Source organism: Sparus aurata, chromosome 21 (genome assembly GCF_900880675.1).
Source record: "Sparus aurata chromosome 21, fSpaAur1.1, whole genome shotgun sequence".
Lineage (NCBI taxonomy): Eukaryota > Metazoa > Chordata > Actinopteri > Spariformes > Sparidae > Sparus > Sparus aurata.
In genome coordinates this window covers 7,332,629-7,353,139 of record NC_044207.1, presented here as the reverse complement: position 1 = coordinate 7,353,139, position 20,511 = coordinate 7,332,629, and the positions used below count along the sequence as shown (strand labels likewise).

Here is a 20,511-nt window from a genome sequence, read left to right as displayed (position 1 = left end):
GGAAATCCCAAGGTGTAGGAGGGGAAGAGGTAACGTGCTGGGGGGGGTCCCGGGGTCCCGTGTGGAGTGCTGGTGGTGGCAGGGGTGAACTCTTTGTTTGGTGTCCTCTCCCGTAATGGCGGCGCCGCGTGCTCGTAGCCAGCGTCCTTCTAGCCAGGCGCTCCCAAGATGGTGGCTGGGTGGCAGTGGCTGACGGTGACTGAAGCAGGCAAGTAGGCAGTCGAGCCGGTAGCTGGCGAACAAGGAGTAGGCAGACAGGCAGGTTGACAGGCAAGCAGGCAGGCAGGCAGGCTGATGACAACGGTGACTCAACTAGGGCAGAAGAAGCAGCAGATGAGCAAAAAGCTTCACAAGCTTTAAGCAAACACAGAGATGAACAATATTACAGGGAGCCAGGATCGAACTGAGTACCGCTCAGGCTGAGAGTATGATCTGGCGACGAGTGGCTGGAGATCCAGGGACTTTATGGAGAAGGTGATTAGTGGAGGAGTTTCACCTGGTGCTACCTGCCAGAGAGTGAGAGAGAGACCACGCCCATGCACCGGGAACACAGACAGGGAGGGGGAGACAAGAGGAGCAGACAGATACGGGAAACAGACAACAAACAAGAAGGAGCAGAAAGGCTGCCATGATAAGAGTCATGACAATTTCAGTTGTAAATATTAAAACTAATTAGCAAAGATGACCAACAAAATGAGAAATTATACTTGTGACGTTATGTCAATAACATACTAAACAGCTAGCAGTGAAAACACCAACCCTCCCTCTGTCCTTTGAGCTCCCAGCCCAGGCAGAGTTAGCTAAGAGGGTTGTGGCTAACGGGGCTAACTAGCTAACAGCAGCTACGGTTAGCAACAGTTAAAGGCCCCTACACACCACCCAGACGTCCAACTGCCTCATCTGACCACTCTCCTACCACTCTGTTGCCTCTTGTCTGACCCGTTCGGCAGAAAAGTTGCATTGAACACGCTAGTCTCGTGCCAGTAATCCAAAAACGAAAACAGGAAATGATGGAACAAAGTGAGGAACAGAGTGCATAGAAAAACAAAGCGCACACAGTATTAATTCAGTATTCGTCCGACCTGAGAAGACGAAGAGAAATACTTGGCATACGTGAAAGATGGCTATGGTTGGGCTGACACTCGCGTTGTGTGCTCTCGGGCTCGTTATGATACGAAGCCGTCACCATCGTCACTTCCGCCCCTCCCACACACCGCGCTGATTTGCTAGCACACCGGCAATCAGAGAATCCAATGGCTCAGACTTCCGACAGCCAACCTCCTCAGACTTCACATGCTGAATCGGAGCCGACAACGTCCACGCGGCTCCGAAAGCTTCCGACAGAGCTGAACACACCAAACATATTTGTTCCTGGCCTTGTCCGAGTCTCCCCAAATGCATCAGACGTCCAACGGTTGGGCCGGTGTGTTCCTGCCTTAACAGTCACTCTGGTATTATATGCGGATAATTTGGTGGCTAACTCCTACGCATTACACCTTTAATTATGATGTCTCAGGTCTGCTTCTTTGCAAAACAACAGTTCACCTGACACATACAAGTCGTTGGGGAACTGCTCGGCTCTGTACTGAGGGGTAAATGTCAAGTTTCTCAGTTTTTTCGCAGACGAAGATGGAGCTGGGCAACCGCTTCGCCATGCTTACATTGTTTTGAAGGTGGAGCTCAGTCTGTGGGGAGGGGGGCGGTGGCGACTTGTTGTGCCACTCAAATCTGCTTCCCTCTGCAGTTTTCCCCAGACATATGTTCCTCTTCCACACAAAAACAGCATTTCAGTGAAATTATGTCAAATTACGTAATATTCCGCGTTAAAAAGTAGATTCCGTTTTAATCGGCCAATTCCGTGATTCCATCCGCGATTCTGTGATCGCCGAAATCATATGGCCCTAGGACTGGGTCTTGCACTGTATTTCGCCGCTCGCAGATCACCTGTTGCGCGTAGGGATACTGAGGTTCTACGTTGAGAAAATGTAGTGCCAAAAGAAAGGGGGTCTGACGGCGATGTAAAGCGGTGTGAATTTTCTCTATACAACGTACAGTTGAGCCTTGTTTTAGGTGGTTAAAATACGCTTTGCCTCTGGACCCCGTTCACTGCAGTACAAAGCTGAGCGTCTGGGCTGGAGTGGCTCTCTACTTCTCCAAACTGAGGCTGCGCTGATCAGCAATTACAGTAGGGAACAGACCGACCATAGATATATACTTTATATGACCCCACTTCAAAAAACCCGAACTATCCCTTTAAAACCTTCGAAACTTCAGCGTCACTTGATACAAAAACATCCGGCAGAGGCCGATAAAACAGTAATTTTCTTCAGACGCAAAGAAGAGCATTTGGTCAGGCAATCTGCTACATTCACACAGCAAGCTACTATGCCCGAGCAGGCCCTGAAGGCATCATTTTTAGCCTCGCACCACATTGCTTGAGTTAAAAAACCTCACACAATTGGAGGGGATTTGATTCTACCAGCTACCAAAGACATTGTCCAAAATGTGCTTGGTGAGGATGCTGCCAAAAAAATTGACGCTGTCCCACTCTCTGATTAGAGGTGGATTTCATCGTTCGATGTCGAGATTCAGTTCCCGTCGGTCAGTTCGGCAGGATGACTCGTTCATGTAGTTCGTTCGTTCGTTCGTTCAGTCGCACTTCCGGTACAACGGCGGTGATTGTAATGCACAGTTCTCAGCTCCTCGTTCTCAAACGATCATGCTAACGGTCAACATAACAAGCTGTTCATGGCAAATACATAGCTGCAACTACATGATTATGTGTACTTTTGGACAACACAACAGATAGCAGCTAACAGCTAAAGCCAGCTAGCCAAGAACGAGTGACTAACTGAACGAGAATGACAGGAAAGGAATCATAACCGAACGAGAACGAGAGCTACGAACGAAATGAAATGGGGTTTTTTTTATGTAAACGGTTCTCATTGGCTAAAATTCGACGACAGTGTCCTAGACCCAGCATACGATTGGCTGGCTCTCAGTCCTCCTCACCACTCTGATAACTGAACAGTGAACAACACAGTGACTGGTCTGTGAGAATGAACGAACGAACGAGAGAGAAGTGAAACGGGGAATCAGGTCAGTTCGTTCGCGTTAAAGACTCGTTCGTTCGAACTGATTCGTTCGCGACCGAGCCATCACTATCTCTGATAACACTGTGAGCCGACAGATTGGTGACATGGCCCAGGACGTATCTGCTCAGCTTTTGGAGCAGGTGAGAGCCAGCGAATACTTCGCACTTCAACTGGATGAGAGCACGGATTTATCAAATGATAATCATTTTAAATACACGATGGGTGGCCAGCAGGTTCTGTGCTGTAAAAGCTCTGTGGAGGTCGTATGAAGCACTCAACAGACACTTCAAAAGAGACCAAACAAGAAAGAGGAAACGAAGAAAGGCACACTAACAGAGGCTTGGCACATTATATGCAAAGCAAAGAATTTCTGTGTGACCTTGGCCTCATGTATGATGCACTGTCTGAACTTGCAAACCTGTCTCAGCAACTCCAGGCCCATTCAGTCACACTCCTCTCTGCGTTTCTTCAGTTCTTCGAATTGATTAGCATGATTTCTCATGTGTTTAAACAAATTGGTAGTGTTACCACTGTATTTTACCAGCTTCTTGCAAATGACACAGGTCGCCGTTGTGACATTTTCGGCCTGAAAATACAGCCAAACGGCGCTCCTCTTTCTCTCTGCCATCCTTCGGCTCCATCTCTGTTGCTTGTATGTGTGTATTTCGCTGAATGTGAATGAATGAATGAGCCGCCTTCTTTGTTTGGATTTGCCGCGTTGTCGGGCTGCTGAGTGACGTGTTGGTACAACATCAAATCACAAGAGGGGGAGGAGTCACGTGACGTTACAACATCAAATCACAAGAGGGCCTCTTGTAATTTGATGTTGTACCGTCACGTGACTTAACAGTGCCCGGCAGCGTGCCGTCATGTGATTCGGGAGGAGGAGCACAGTGTGCCTGGCTGCTCCCTCTCCGCTGTGTGTGAGAGAGCCGAGGAGCAGCATTTGAAAGCAGCGGACACAGACAGCCAGGTCGCTGCTTTCGATGAAACTGCCGTAGCGCATACAGGAGAGAAAGTAAAACTAAAGTATCGATCTCATTACACTGGTATCGATCAATATCAATACCAACGTTGGTATCGATAGTATCGATATTTGGATTGATCCGCCCACCACTACTGTCCGTTCACTTTCCTAAATGAATGCACTATAGCTTGTAGTTGTACTGTAAAATGAGATGCATAGGCATTTTTTTGGCAACTGACCATGATATATGCGGGATAATGTATATTGTAATGTGTATTTGGCAAATTGTTTGTATTATGACTAAACACTTATGTATAAAAGTGACATTTCAAAAAGCTTCAGATGATGTAGTGCTAATTTGCAAATGTTAACATATAGACACCAGCCATTCCTAAACTTAAGACTCAACCTTATTTGTAATTGAAAAATTTTAGGGAGCCCACCCAAGTAATCAATCTCAACTCCGATCAACACATACTTAGACTTAAATGAAATATTTGTCATTTATCATTTTTTTTATCTCATATAAAGAACAGTTCTATGTAAAGGCTGGGCTAAGGTCATACAGAGCAACACATGCAGTCAAAATTGCTGCCATTGACACGATATAAGATACTTTTCTTGGATATTGTGTCAATGTCTGTTCCCCAGTCAAATACTGTTGCCATCCTGTTCGAATTGTGTTTTGTGGAATGCCACCCGGTGCAGGTGATACAAGTGAGTACCTTCATGGCCCACAAGGGGGCCAAGACCCACACTTTGATCATTTTTGCTATCTTTGTTTAGCGCAGTGATTCCAATGGTCATTTGCTACAAGTCACAATTCTGAGAAGTATTCTAGGGGGGATATGAAGTCGGGGCCAGGAAAAATGGAAAGTAACTGTCTGTCACAACCATTTCTTGTGAGATACTGACCCTTACGTATTTATATCTTTTCACATGTAACTCAAAGTAAATTGTGTTTTTAAAGAAGCAATAAGCCCCACAAGGCCATGGTTCATATTGATATATGAACAGCTAACGAGCGTTGTGAAGAACCCTTAGCAGTTTTAAAATCACTGTATCACTATCCATTTTTATAACTTCCTTTTTCATAATTTTCATTTTCTGTACATGCTGCAATCTTTGCTCTTTGAGCAGCATCCCTTTCAGCCCAGTGCAAAAACATCTGACCAATGTTTACTGAAAAAGAGCTACTGTGCAGCAGATCGAAGTATCTTTGTATACACAACACTGTCAATAACGCTTTCCCAACAGTGATTTGAGCTCCACAAACATAATGCCAGTTGCATGGCAGCCACAGCCATCAGTGTATGAATGTATGTGTGAATTACTGTAAGTCACTTTGGACAAAAAGCGTCTGCTAAATGTAAATGTGAAAGTGCTCCACTTGCAGAGTCTGCTAAAACTGACGCACCATATAAAAAGGACATGCTTTCATCAGGAAAAAAAACAATATACTTAATAGTGATACGATAAACTCAAGACTCTTGTCAACAACGCAAAACTGAGAACTGCTCCTTTCTCTACTTGGCTTGCAGAAATGCATAATTTATGTTTTTTTTTTTTTATTGATACAAAGTCTGTCCATTTTGCACACCATTTATCATCACTTCCTCATTTTCTAACAGCAAAGTAATATGATCAGCATAAAGAAGAATATTCACAAGTACAGTGCCGCACATTACCCCTTTCCCCAGCAAATCTTTAATCAAAACAGGAAATGATGTTAATATAAATAATAAACCACCTTGTTTAACAGCAGAGGGCGTGGAAAATCATTATGTAAGATATTAATTTATTTGAACACATGCAGGTGCCTTGTATAAAGAGTGAATACTTGTTTTTTTTATTTTCCATTGACACCAATTTGGTAGAGCTTAAATTAAAGTAGATCACAGCCAACAAAATCAAAAACTTTTTTTGAAAATCAATAAAACAAGCATATATATTGATTGGACAACTCATCTATGTCAAAGGCTTTTTTGAACTTGAGCGGTTTCGACTGCTTTTTGTAACTAAAACTGTAACTAAAAATAAATCTCTTTGAGTTTAGTTCACTTGTTCCCTCTTCAGACAGCACATTTGTTCACAAAATTCATCATCAAAGTTTTGAAACTCTCTTGAGAGAGTGTTATTTCCTATTCATTTAATACAAATGCAAAATATCTAAGTCTGATGATATTTATCCCTCATACCAACCTTGCATGGAGAATATTTTTAAGTGTTTTGGGCCAGGATTATTTATCTGCGAACAAACTGAGTAAAGTAAAGCACATTTATTAAAACATAACAAATCATACTCGGCCTGCTGTGTATATCAATATGTAGTTTTTAAGTTTTAGAGGTGTGAAATGTAAGAAACTTCATATCACTGCCAAATTTTAGGTCCACTTCCTTACATTCAAAACAGTCTTGTTACTCATGCTGAACTATAACTATTTCATGAGCACCTTTCAAGTCTAAAAAACATCAGCGAAGAAGCTTTCTTACAATCTGCACACTCCATGATGCTCATTATTAGTCCTGATTATGAAACAGGCGAAAAGAAAACTTGATAAAGAAATAAATCGTGTTCACTTATCACATTTCACGATTGAGCCTTCACCTCCATGAGTCAGAAAAAAATATTTTTCTCAGATGTTGCCATCATTCACTGTGTGGAATCATTGATCAACAGGCTCAATTGTATGCAGTAACATTCACGAGGTGCTTCACAAACACCATTTGTGGTCGGGCGTGTAGTGGGCGGGATATGATTTTAAGATGGACTGCAATTTAAAAAGAGAACATTACCTACATGGTCTCAACATCATAAGATTTTATTCGTCGCACACCATTTTAGTTATTGTGTGACAAAGACTTTCATGCTGTCTTCTTTTGAACATAAATGAAGTCCTTTTCTTTCCAGCTGTATTTGGAAAATTTCCCTTTGAACTACTCTGCCCATGTTTTGGGTGCATTGGCCTTCAGGTCAAAATCTTCCCTTTGAGCTGTCATTGAATCAACATTACCAAAAGGACATACAAGGTCGATCATGGCATTAAAAAATGCTAACATCGAAGGCTTGTGCAGCCTCGTCTTTGAAACATTTGACATGTGTTTATGTATATTTTGCACTTTAGACAGAAAGTCTTTTTTGCCCCGACGCCACCAAGAGGGAACTTGCCCTCCCTGCCAAAAGTGGTCCTCAGGCCCTGAGTGAAGTCTTCCAGCTGCTTGGGAGTCAGGGAGGACTGCCCGGCCGTGTCGTGGTTCTTCAGGTGAAGTGAAAAGGCGATGGACAGCATGTTGACAAAAATTGGGGACTGTGGTTGTGGTTTGGGAAAAGGCAGATGTCTCGAGCAACAGAAGCCAGTTGGGCCATGTCCTCAATAGGACAGAGAACAAACCCATCGTGGCCCCGAAAAGCTCAGCCAGAGATTTGACTATAACCGACCTCTGTAGAAAGGTTGAAACTACACAGCACTGCTCACTCTGTGTGTCTGACAGACTGTCCCTGAATATCACAAATAACGTCAATATTGTGACATCAAACTTGTAAATAATTTTTCACCTGCTTTCTCTCATATGTGACTGTGTCTCAGTCTGTGTCTTGCACTCGTGCTTCTGGTGGTCATCTTGCCAAAGCATATTCATGTTTTGGTGGAACTCTATGGAGAGAAGGACTGAGTGAGCCAAAACATTTTAATTTACCAGTGGCCAGCCTTTCATAATACTGACAGCACACATGGACATTGATGACGTATCTTTAGACAATGCAAGAACACAGTGAGAGCGCTGAATGTCTCATTGCTATTTCTTCCTGTCAATCATATCATTGTGAACAAATTAGTGTTTGTTCCTTCAATAATAAAGCCTATAATAAAGTCTAGAGGGAAAGTGTGTTTCATCATGGCATGTAGTCATATTAAAATATAAATACATGTAAATTGGTCATCACATCTGTTTAGTTTGTAAGCTAAAGTAGTGGGAAAAAAATCTAAATTTGACCTAATGATGGTGCAACATTAAATGTTAAGGCATCACCTGCACTATTACAATTCATCCTATGGTGAAACATTCATCAAAGAAACTGCATATGGAACCACATAAACAGTCTGCAACACTATTCCACCCTTTTTTATTCATCCTGTGGAGACCATGAATACAGAATTTCATATCAATCCATCAAATAGTTGTTGAGATATTTCAGTATAGACCAAAGTGGTGGATCAACAGAGAAACCATCATTGCCATTAACAGATGATCATTTTGATGTATTTAAGTTGAATGGGTTGCATTCAAATCAATCTTAACAAAATATGTTTAATTAATTAATGTTCAAACTAATGTTTTTGGAAACAAGAGTGGTACCAAAATTTGCATACAGCGTATACCTACACATATCACTAGACTCAACTAGTCATTCCCCTTATTTTCAAACCACTAAAAACCAACAATGACATCCAGATTGTAGCTTGTAGCTGGATTTGCAAAACTGTTAGTCACAAAATATAAATTCATGAAACTAGACAGTGTAAGATGCGTAAAATGATGGTCAAAGGGTCAGCAAACTACTCTGCCCATTTTCTAAGTGCATTGGCCTTCAGGTCAAAATCTTCTCTTTGAGCAATCTCTGAACTAAGATCACCAAGTGTACTTTGGGTGAAGTGGAGTAAGACACTGAGCATTTCTAGCGTGACAATATATTGCATCCATGTCTCTGGTTCCACTGAGGCAAGAAACTTTTTGAAAATGTCTTGGGTGCGGTTGTCAGACTTTTGCACTACATTCAAAATGTCATTGTGAGCTGCTTCTGGGACACAGTTAAAATTGTATATCACATCTTGCACATCATTTTTTGTTTCACTGCACAACAAACTCATCAGCGGAACCGTTGTTTATGCGGAGCAGGTGGATCTCCAAACTGGCGGCAAATATGCGACTCAGCTTAAAATTCATCAATGTGATGTCTTCCTGTAACGGCAATGTGTGGTGTTCTCCCAATTCGCCCAAAGATTGCTGATCAATTATGAGCTGCTTCTGGTACCTTAGTGAGACAAACGGACAATAAATCACAGAAGCCAACACAGAATACACACATTCATTAGTGTCACACTGATGTTATATGCAGTGTTGGTCACGTTACTTTTAAATAATAATTAGTTATAGTTACTAGTTACTTCTCCAAAAAAGTAACTGAGTTAGTAACGGAATTACTCCAATATAGAAGTAATTAGTTACCAGTAAAAGTAACTCTTGCGTTACTTTCTTTTCTTCCCCTTTTGAGCTCGGCATTGATTTTAATGTACTCTGCATCTATATATTTAGAAAATGTCTTTCTGCATGGCGGACCGGCACCTGCTCTCCCTGGTATTTAGCCAATGAAGGAGTCTGGGTCAGCTGTTGATAACGGGAGCATGTTCTCAACAACATACCTGCCTATCATGCATTCAGTTCAGTCTGTGTCACAAGTTTTAGTGCAGCAGGAGCAGAAACATCCAGCGGTTGTTAGCGGAGCTCACGTTAGCCACACCTGCTATCATCATCAACAGTGTCAACAACGGTGTTTTTGGCCACTAGTGTTGTAGAAGCACGTGCAGTTGAGAGATGCTTCATTAGATTAGAGTTGCTTAAAACGGACGTGGACAAAGGAGGTTAAAGTAGTGTCTGTACTTCCACTTTGAAAACCTTAACTTTTCCCTCTGGACTCGCCATTTCTGCAGCTCACCTCTGCTAGTTTGTGTGTAAACCAAACACAGCCTCTGATTGGCTTACGAACTCTCACTCTACCTTAGAGAGCCAATCATCACCTCTGCGGTTGTCCCGCCCCTCCCTCCTGCCTCACCGGAGAAAAATAGAGCAGCCCTGCTGCTCCGGTGGCTGAGAGCGGAGTCGGATGACAACAGCTTCAATGAGAAACTTCAATTTGTAACGCACCACATTTGATAGTCGGTAACGGTATTGGCGTTGTAACGATGGGAAAAGTAATTCATTAGATTACTCCGTTACTGAAAAAAATAACGCCGTTAGTAACGCCGTTATACTTAAACGCCGTTATTCCCAACACTGGTTATATGTCACTCGTACACACACTGTAGCACCTACCTCTCTATCTCCTCTTTCATCCTGGTCGGGTTGTTTGCAATGTGGGGTACCAGCCTCAGGTACTTGCTGGCTGTGTAGACCTGCGGTGGGTAGTACCCTCTCAGATCCTTGACAAATAAACCTGGAATGGGCTCTGACTCTGACACCCACTCTCCCCTGACCTGTCGGGCTAGGGTGTCAAACAGCACAGCCAGGGACAGAGCCACTACCCCGACCCCACCAAGAGTGACCTTGCCCTCCCTGCCAAAAGTGGTCCTCAGGCCCTGAGTGAAGTCTTCCAGCTGCTTAGGAGTCAGGGAGGACTGCACAGCCGTGTAGTGGTTCTTCAGGTGAAGAGAAGAGTTGACGGACAGCATGTTGATGAAAAGAGGACTGGGGTAGTAGTTTGGGAAAGGGCAGACGTCTCGAGCAACAGAAGCCAGCACGGCTACATCCATATCAGGGCAGAAAATGTTTCCCATTGTGACGGCAATTTGTTATTCAGAGATTTGACTATAAATGATCGCTGCAGAAAAGTTTAAACCTCACAGCACCGCTCCGTGTGTGTGATTGGTTATCTCTGGACATCACAAATAAAGTTAGAGCGGCATCATTACGTAATATCTGTAGTCAATTATTCATCTGCTTAATCTTGAACGTGACTGTGTCACAGTCTGTGTCTTGCACTTATGTTTGATCTGGTGTACTGGTCTACTGTGATGAAATGGCTGAAACAAGATTTTTCAATTTGGAAGCATGATTTGAGTATTCATGTTTGACTGACCGCTGCATTTGATACAATTAATTGCTACATTTTTATCGAACGACTTGAGAAATTGATGGAGCTCTCTTGCACAGTGCTTGGCTTGACTGGTTCTTGCGTCTGAGACATCCATCCGTTATCTATAAGTCCACTTATCCTTATACCCTGGAGTTGATACCAGCTGACTGTTGTTATATCCTGGACAGGTTGCTAGTTAATCACTTGGCTGACATATAACTGTCTGAGAGATTTGACATTGGATATAGTGTTCCTCAAGGAAGCATTCTCGGATGTATTCTTATTTCCATATGCTCCTCCTGGGCTGAGGTTTCCAAGTCCAGATCAAGAAAAAACACCACAACATAAGCAGTGGAACCAAGCTCAGCGACCGTTATGGACATCATGACAAAGGTTCAGAGACTGAAGAGGACATTGACGAAGGAAAAGAAAGAGATAAAGAGACAGTCATAGAGCAAGAGACAAGAGTACATCTCAAACCGGCTTTCAGTCGTTGGTGACAGCTTTTTGAAATATAACACTGCAGACCCGAGCTGGACTGCTGTTGATCTGCACTATAAGTAATATTAGCTACAACACCCTCCTCTGGATGACAAACTCACTTGGAATTTTTAAAGAGAATGTTTTAATGACATAATGTTTTCAATTTCTTAATCCAGAATATAGGGTCAAATGTAAATGTATTGACACATTGAAAATCCACTGTGCATACAATGCAATACAATGTCTAAACTGTGTCAATCACATACATAACAATCTTAATTCACCGATTTTCAAGCCATTGAAGGAAAAAAAAACACCCAAATAGTAATTAGCAGCTGGAGACTAAGAAAACACAAAATGGACTATTAGGTTAGACTACTAGGTTAAAAGAAATTAAGAAACTGATCACATTCCGACTCCTTTGTCACATGATGCCTGGTTGTCTATGTCTGTACACATGCTGTCTATAACTGATCAGGCTGTATGTATTCTATTAGTTTCATCTTCCACTTATATATCTGATGTTGACTTTGCATATTGTTATCTTTTTTTTCTCTCTATGTGAAAAATTGTGGCTGCTGAACTACTCTGCCCATGTTCTGAGTGCACTGGCCTTCAGGTCAAAATCTTCTCTTTGAGCAAGCATTGAATCAACATTATTAAGTCCAGCTACATGTATGGGAAAGAACAGAACATCAGCCAATTCCATCTTGGCAATGTGGTGCACCAATGACTTCCTTTGATCATCACTTCTTGGTTTGCAACTTTCAAAAGCTTCTTGAGTGCGGTTGTCAGATTTCTGCACTTTGGCCAGAAAGTCTTTGTCAGCTATCTGTGGGTCACAGTTAAGATTTAAGATCATATCCCCATATGGTCTTCCCTCAATGGCAACCAACTCATCAGCTGTACCGTTTTTGATACGGAGAAGGTGAAGACTCAGACTGACAGCTACAAACTGTCCCAGCAACAAATTGACTGCTGTGGTGTCTTCGTTTTTCGGTATTGTGATGTTTTCTTCCATTTTGTTCAAAGATTGCTGATCAATCATGAACTGCTTGTGGTACCTTGGTGAGACAGACAGACAATAAAGTCACACAAGCTAATATAGAGTACACACATTCAGTAGTAGGCAAATGGATTTTATATGTCACATGTACACAAACACACACTGCAGCACCTACCTCTCTATCTCCTCTTTCATCCTGGTCGGGTTGTTTGCAATGTGGAATGGGCTCTGACTCTGACACCCGCTCTCCCCTGACCTGTCTGGCAAGGGTGTCAAACAGCACAGCCAGGGACAGAGCCACAACCCCGACCCCACCAAGAGTGACCTTGCCCTCCCTGCCAAAAGTGGTCCTCAGGCCCTGAGTGAAGTCTTCCAGCTGCTTAGGAGTAAGGGAGGACTGCCCGGCCGTGTCGTGGTTCTTCAGGTGAAGTGAAAAGGCGATGGACAGCATGTTGACAAAAATTGGGGACTGTGGTTGTGGTTTGGGAAAAGGCAGATGTCTCGAGCAACAGAAGCCAGTTGGGCCATGTCCTCAATAGGACAGAGAACAAACCCATCGTGGCCCCGAAAAGCTCAGCCAGAGATTTGACTATAACCGACCTCTGTAGAAAGGTTGAAACTACACAGCACTGCTCACTCTGTGTGTCTGACAGACTGTCCCTGAATATCACAAATAACGTCAATATTGTGACATCAAACTTGTAAATAATTTTTCACCTGCTTTCTCTCATATGTGACTGTGTCTCAGTCTGTGTCTTGCACTCGTGCTTCTGGTGGTCATCTTGCCAAAGCATATTCATGTTTTGGTGGAACTCTATGGAGAGAAGGACTGAGTGAGCCAAAACATTTTAATTTACCAGTGGCCAGCCTTTCATAATACTGACAGCACACATGGACATTGATGACGTATCTTTAGACAATGCAAGAACACAGTGAGAGCGCTGAATGTCTCATTGCTATTTCTTCCTGTCAATCATATCATTGTGAACAAATTAGTGTTTGTTCCTTCAATAATAAAGCCTATAATAAAGTCTAGAGGGAAAGTGTGTTTCATCATGGCATGTAGTCATATTAAAATATAAATACATGTAAATTGGTCATCACATCTGTTTAGTTTGTAAGCTAAAGTAGTGGGAAAAAAATCTAAATTTGACCTAATGATGGTGCAACATTAAATGTTAAGGCATCACCTGCACTATTACAATTCATCCTATGGTGAAACATTCATCAAAGAAACTGCATATGGAACCACATAAACAGTCTGCAACACTATTCCACCCTTTTTTATTCATCCTGTGGAGACCATGAATACAGAATTTCATATCAATCCATCAAATAGTTGTTGAGATATTTCAGTATAGACCAAAGTGGTGGATCAACAGAGAAACCATCATTGCCATTAACAGATGATCATTTTGATGTATTTAAGTTGAATGGGTTGCATTCAAATCAATCTTAACAAAATATGTTTAATTAATTAATGTTCAAACTAATGTTTTTGGAAACAAGAGTGGTACCAAAATTTGCATACAGCGTATACCTACACATATCACTAGACTCAACTAGTCATTCCCCTTATTTTCAAACCACTAAAAACCAACAATGACATCCAGATTGTAGCTTGTAGCTGGATTTGCAAAACTGTTAGTCACAAAATATAAATTCATGAAACTAGACAGTGTAAGATGCGTAAAATGATGGTCAAAGGGTCAGCAAACTACTCTGCCCATTTTCTAAGTGCATTGGCCTTCAGGTCAAAATCTTCTCTTTGAGCAATCTCTGAACTAAGATCACCAAGTGTACTTGGGGTGAAGTGGAGTAAGACACTGAGCATTTCTAGCGTGACAATATATTGCATCCATGTCTCTGGTTCCACTGAGGCAAGAAACTTTTTGAAAATGTCTTGGGTGCGGTTGTCAGACTTTTGCACTACATTCAAAATGTCATTGTGAGCTGCTTCTGGGACACAGTTAAAATTGTATATCACATCTTGCACATCATTTTTTGTTTCACGCACAACAAACTCATCAGCGGAACCGTTGTTTATGCGGAGCAGGTGGATCTCCAAACTGGCGGCAAATATGCGACTCAGCTTAAAATTCATCAATGTGATGTCTTCCTGTAACGGCAATGTGTGGTGTTCTCCCAATTCGCCCAAAGATTGCTGATCAATTATGAGCTGCTTCTGGTACCTTAGTGAGACAAACGGACAATAAATCACAGAAGCCAACACAGAATACACACATTCATTAGTGTCACACTGATGTTATATGCAGTGTTGGTCACGTTACTTTTAAATAATAATTAGTTATAGTTACTAATTACTTCTCCAAAAAAGTAACTGAGTTAGTAACGGAATTACTCCAATATAGAAGTAATTAGTTACCAGTAAAAGTAACTCTTGCGTTACATTCTTTTCTTCCCCTTTTGAGCTCGGCATTGATTTTAATGTACTCTGCATCTATATATTTAGAAAATGTCTTTCTGCATGGCGGACCGGCACCTGCTCTCCCTGGTATTTAGCCAATGAAGGAGTCTGGGTCAGCTGTTGATAACGGGAGCATGTTCTCAACAACATACCTGCCTATCATGCATTCAGTTCAGTCTGTGTCACAAGTTTTAGTGCAGCAGGAGCAGAAACATCCAGCGGTTGTTAGCGGAGCTCACGTTAGCCACACCTGCTATCATCATCAACAGTGTCAACAACGGTGTTTTTGGCCACTAGTGTTGTAGAAGCACGTGCAGTTGAGAGATGCTTCATTAGATTAGAGTTGCTTAAAACGGACGTGGACAAAGGAGGTTAAAGTAGTGTCTGTACTTCCACTTTGAAAACCTTAACTTTTCCCTCTGGACTCGCCATTTCTGCAGCTCACCTCTGCTAGTTTGTGTGTAAACCAAACACAGCCTCTGATTGGCTTACGAACTCTCACTCTACCTTAGAGAGCCAATCATCACCTCTGCGGTTGTCCCGCCCCTCCCTCCTGCCTCACCGGAGAAAAATAGAGCAGCCCTGCTGCTCCGGTGGCTGAGAGCGGAGTCGGATGACAACAGCTTCAATGAGAAACTTCAATTTGTAACGCACCACATTTGATAGTCGGTAACGGTATTGGCGTTGTAACGATGGGAAAAGTAATTCATTAGATTACTCCGTTACTGAAAAAAATAACGCCGTTAGTAACGCCGTTATACTTAAACGCCGTTATTCCCAACACTGGTTATATGTCACTCGTACACACACTGTAGCACCTACCTCTCTATCTCCTCTTTCATCCTGGTCGGGTTGTTTGCAATGTGGGGTACCAGCCTCAGGTACTTGCTGGCTGTGTAGACCTGCGGTGGGTAGTACCCTCTCAGATCCTTGACAAATAAACCTGGAATGGGCTCTGACTCTGACACCCACTCTCCCCTGACCTGTCGGGCTAGGGTGTCAAACAGCACAGCCAGGGACAGAGCCACTACCCCGACCCCACCAAGAGTGACCTTGCCCTCCCTGCCAAAAGTGGTCCTCAGGCCCTGAGTGAAGTCTTCCAGCTGCTTAGGAGTCAGGGAGGACTGCACAGCCGTGTAGTGGTTCTTCAGGTGAAGAGAAGAGTTGACGGACAGCATGTTGATGAAAAGAGGACTGGGGTAGTAGTTTGGGAAAGGGCAGACGTCTCGAGCAACAGAAGCCAGCACGGCTACATCCATATCAGGGCAGAAAATGTTTCCCATTGTGACGGCAATTTGTTATTCAGAGATTTGACTATAAATGATCGCTGCAGAAAAGTTTAAACCTCACAGCACCGCTCCGTGTGTGTGATTGGTTATCTCTGGACATCACAAATAAAGTTAGAGCGGCATCATTACGTAATATCTGTAGTCAATTATTCATCTGCTTAATCTTGAACGTGACTGTGTCACAGTCTGTGTCTTGCACTTATGTTTGATCTGGTGGTCATCTTGCCAAAGCACACTGATTTTATTGCACTGTGACAGAGAGGACCAGAATCAAAATTATAAAGCTTTACAATCTGGCTTAAACATAACACCTCTATATTTTCTACTGTGATGAAATGGCTGAAACAAGATTTTTCAATTTGGAAGCATGATTTGAGTATTCATGTATGACTGACCGCTGCATTTGATACAATTAATTGCTACATTTTTATCAAATGACTTGAGAAATTGATGGAGCTCTCTTGTACAGTGCTTGGCTTGACTGGTTCTTGCGTCTGAGACATCCATCCGTTATCTATAAATCCACTTATCCTTATACCCTGGAGTTGATACCAGCTGACTGTTGTTATATCCTGGACAGGTTGCTAGTTAATCACTTGGCTGACATATAACTGTCTGAGAGATTTGACATTGGATATAGTGTTCCTCAAGGAAGCATTCTCGGATGTATTCTTATTTCCATATGCTCCTCCTGGGCTGAGGTTTCCAAGTCCAGATCAAGAAAAAACACCACAACATAAGCAGTGGAACCAAGCTCAGCAACCGTTATGGACATCATGACAAAGGTTCAGAGACTGAAGAGGACATTGACGAAGGAAAAGAAAGAGATAAAGAGACAGTCATAGAGCAAGAGACAAGAGTACATCTCAAACCGGCTTTCAGTCGTTGGTGACAGCTTTTTGAAATATAACACTGCAGACCCGAGCTGGACTGCTGTTGATCTGCACTATAAGTAATACTAGCTACAACACCCTCCTCTGGATGACAAACTCACTTGGAATTTTTAAAAGAAGATGTTTTAATGACATAATGTTTTCAATTTCTTAATCCAGAATATAGGGTCAAATGTAAATGTATTGACACATTGAAAATCCACTGTGCATACAATTCAATACAATGTCTAAACTGTGTCAATCACATACATAACAATCTTAATTCACCGATTTTCAAGCCATTGAAGGAAAAAAAAACACCCAAATAGTAAGTAGCAGCTGGAGACTAAGAAAACACAAAATGGACTCAAAGGTTAAAAGAAATTAAGAAACTGATCACATTCCGACTCCTTTGTCACATGATGCCTGGTTGTCTATGTCTGTACACATGCTGTCTATAACTGATCAGGCTGTATCTATTCTATTAGTTTCATCTTCCACTTATATATCTGATGTTGACTTTGCATATTGTTATCTTTTTTTTCTCTCTATGTGAAAAATTGTGGCTGCTGAACTACTCTGCCCATGTTCTGAGTGCACTGGCCTTCAGGTCAAAATCTTCTCTTTGAGCAATCATTGAATCAACATTATTAAGTCCAGCTACATGTAAGGGAAAGAACAGAACATCAGCCAATTCCATCTTGGCAATGTGGTGCACCAATGACTTCCTTTGATCATCACTTCTTGGTTTGCAACTTTCAAAAGCTTCTTGAGTGCGGTTGTCAGATTTCTGCACTTTGGCCAGAAAGTCTTTGTCAGCTATCTGTGGGTCACAGTTAAGATTTAAGATCATATCCCCATATGGTCTTCCCTCAATGGCAACCAACTCATCAGCTGTACCGTTTTTGATACGGAGAAGTTGAAGACTCAGACTGACAGCTACAAACTGTCCCAGCAACAAATTGACTGCTGTGGTGTCTTCGTTTTTCGGTATTGTGATGTTTTCTTCCATTTTGTTGAAAGATTGCTGATCAATCATGAACTGCTTGTGGTACCTTGGTGAGACAGACAGACAATAAAGTCACACAAGCTAATATAGAGTACACACATTCAGTAGTAGGCAAATGGATTTTATATGTCACATGTACACAAACACACACACACTGCAGCACCTACCTCTCTATCTCCTCTTTCATCCTGGTCGGGTTGTTTGCAATGTGGAATGGGCTCTGACTCTGACACCCACTCTCCCCTGACCTGTCTGGCAAGGGTGTCAAACAGCACAGCCAGGGACAGAGCCACAACCCCGACCCCACCAAGAGTGACCTTGCCCTCCCTGCCAAAAGTGGTCCTCAGGCCCTGAGTGAAGTCTTCCAGCTGCTTAGGAGTAAGGGAGGACTGCACAGCTGTGTAGTGGTTCTTCAGGTGAAGAGAAGAGTTGACGGACAGCATGTTGACAAAATGAGGACTGGGGTAGTAGTTTGGGAAAGGGCAGACGTCTCGAGCAACAGAAGCCAGGAGGGCTGCATCTTCAGCAGGACACTGCATATTCCCCATCTTGATGTGAACTTGTCAGATCTCACTATAAAGAATCTGTGCACAAAAATGAAAACTACTCAGCACTGCTTTCACTGTGTGTTTCTGACAGGAGCTCTATAAAATCAATCTAAATAAAGTTACAGCAGCATCATTACGTGAAATCTGTAGTCAATTATTCACTTGCTTAATCTTGTACATGACTATGTTGCAGTCTGTTTCTTGCAATACTGTTTGATCTGGTGGTGATCTTGCCAAAGCACACTGATGTTCTATTGAAGTCCAGTAGAGATAGGGACTGCATAGATAATGAGTGCAAAACCCATTCGACAAATATAATGACAGATATAAGCACCCAAATTTTCTGAGACACAGACAAGCAGACTGAGGTAAAAGTCCAAGTTTACTATGGTCAAACACAGGTAGACAGAACGAATAGTACCAGTCAAGTGTGGCTTATTCTATGTTTTTCTTTATTTTTATTATTCTTAATAATGATAACATCCAAACTATGCAGGAACACATATGGAATTGTGGCAGTACTGGCTTACAGGCAGGCCCAACCTACATAAGAATATAAACAATCACACCCTGACTGGCTGGGAGGGAAATGCCACAGGCTGCTTTCAAATCTCAATCAGGAGTCAGTCTCCCCACCTGTGCACAGGTGATCTGAATCCTCCGCAATCACTCATGAGGAAAATCAGCCCAAACAAAGAAAAATAGCGAGTCAAACAATTGGACTGCTACAGAATATCAAAAAGTGTTAAACAAACCAGAATATGATCACCTCACATTTTGAGGAGTTTGTGGATTTTGTTTGCGATCTATTCGAGCGGCATTCGACTTTCCGATGGAGCCAGCAAGAAAGAGGAGCTTTTCCCCTGGCTGGGAACCTTTTGAGCATATCTCTCATGATAAGGTATGCATATGACAACACAGAGTATCCGTTGTTCTTATTTCTTTCTTCTAATTTCTGGTATTTTAAAAGGTGAAGTGTCGGTTGTGTTTAAAAGAACTTGGATACAACAATCAACACCTACAACACCTCATCCATGCTGAGGCATTAAAGGGCCCTGCACGAGAACAAGGAGACCAACCAAGTTGGACCAAGCTCAGGTAAGCCATTTTAGGATGCAATGGCATACAAACATGAAATTACAACATTAATTTATGTTTTGAATATGAATAATTAATGACATCTGTAATTGAATACTGCTTTTTTTGTCATCAGGAGAAAAGACTGATGTGGATGAGGCCTTGGTCGCATTTTTCCCAATTTCCAAGAATGTTCTCCTCTTTTCTTTAGGCTTTGAAAGCTATGGTGGAGGACAGATACAAGGAGTCCAAGGAGAAAATCCAAGTCCTTGTGTCAAAGGCATCTGCAGTTAGCTTGACTTCAGATATGTGGACCTCAAACAATACCGATGCATATCTGGCTGTGACATGCCATTTCATAGATCCAAGCACCTCTTTGCAATCTGTTGTTTTAGGGGTGCTGCATTTCCCTGAGGCCCATTCTGCTGAGAAGGTGAAAATCTAAGGTGAAAGCAGCAGCGTTGCTTCATACTATTGCAATATTTTAAATTCGACTGCGTTGTTTAAGTTGCTGCTGCAGTGACACTGAATTAATCACATTTTCTCGGCTAATTTTAGAGGAGAGGCTGACACAGGTGCAGGAGCAAATGGGCCAGCCATCTCTAAAGCTCATTCAAGAGATGGAAACATGCTGGAACAGCACATACCATATGCTGCAACGTGTTCATGAACATAAGGGAACCTGTAGGAGCAGCTTTGGCAGGTCTGCGTATGAACATTGTCCCACTCACAACAGAACAGAACAGTACGACATAATCGCAGAATCTCTGAAAGTGCTGTCCCCCTTCAACGATCCCACAGTGGAGCTGTCAGAGGTGAAGAGGGTGTGGGGATCAAAAGTCATTCCCCTGTTAGCAATGCGACACCACACACTGGAGGAGGATGGG

At 42.4% G+C, this 20,511-nt stretch overlaps 2 protein-coding genes across 5 annotated transcripts; both read right to left on the bottom strand.

Moving 5' to 3' along the window:
* Window positions 1-8,156: 8,156 nt before the first annotated feature.
* LOC115572037 (uncharacterized) lies at window positions 8,157-16,197 on the bottom strand. Of its 4 annotated transcripts, none has more exons than XM_030401801.1 (3): window positions 15,693-16,197; window positions 12,577-12,617; window positions 8,157-9,094 (listed from the first exon to the last, which is right to left on the bottom strand). In XM_030401801.1, exons 1-3 carry the CDS (start codon window positions 16,110-16,112, stop codon window positions 8,911-8,913), a joined length of 645 nt encoding a protein of 214 aa, XP_030257661.1. In that variant the 5' UTR covers window positions 16,113-16,197; the 3' UTR covers window positions 8,157-8,910. The 4 variants fall into 4 exon arrangements, with proteins under 4 accessions (XP_030257661.1, XP_030257660.1, XP_030257659.1 ...); XM_030401799.1 differs by lacking the exons at window positions 8,157-9,094; window positions 12,577-12,617 and adding exons at window positions 11,515-12,022; window positions 14,163-14,593 and having other exon boundaries at window positions 15,652-16,197; XM_030401800.1 differs by lacking the exons at window positions 12,577-12,617; window positions 15,693-16,197 and adding an exon at window positions 10,153-10,698.
* Window positions 16,198-17,124: 927 nt separating this feature from the next.
* LOC115572039 (uncharacterized) lies at window positions 17,125-18,584 on the bottom strand. Its single transcript, XM_030401802.1, has 2 exons — window positions 18,167-18,584; window positions 17,125-18,045 (listed from the first exon to the last, which is right to left on the bottom strand). Exons 1-2 carry the CDS (start codon window positions 18,545-18,547, stop codon window positions 18,022-18,024), a joined length of 405 nt encoding a protein of 134 aa, XP_030257662.1. The 5' UTR covers window positions 18,548-18,584; the 3' UTR covers window positions 17,125-18,021.
* Between the last annotated feature and the right edge of the window lie 1,927 nt (window positions 18,585-20,511).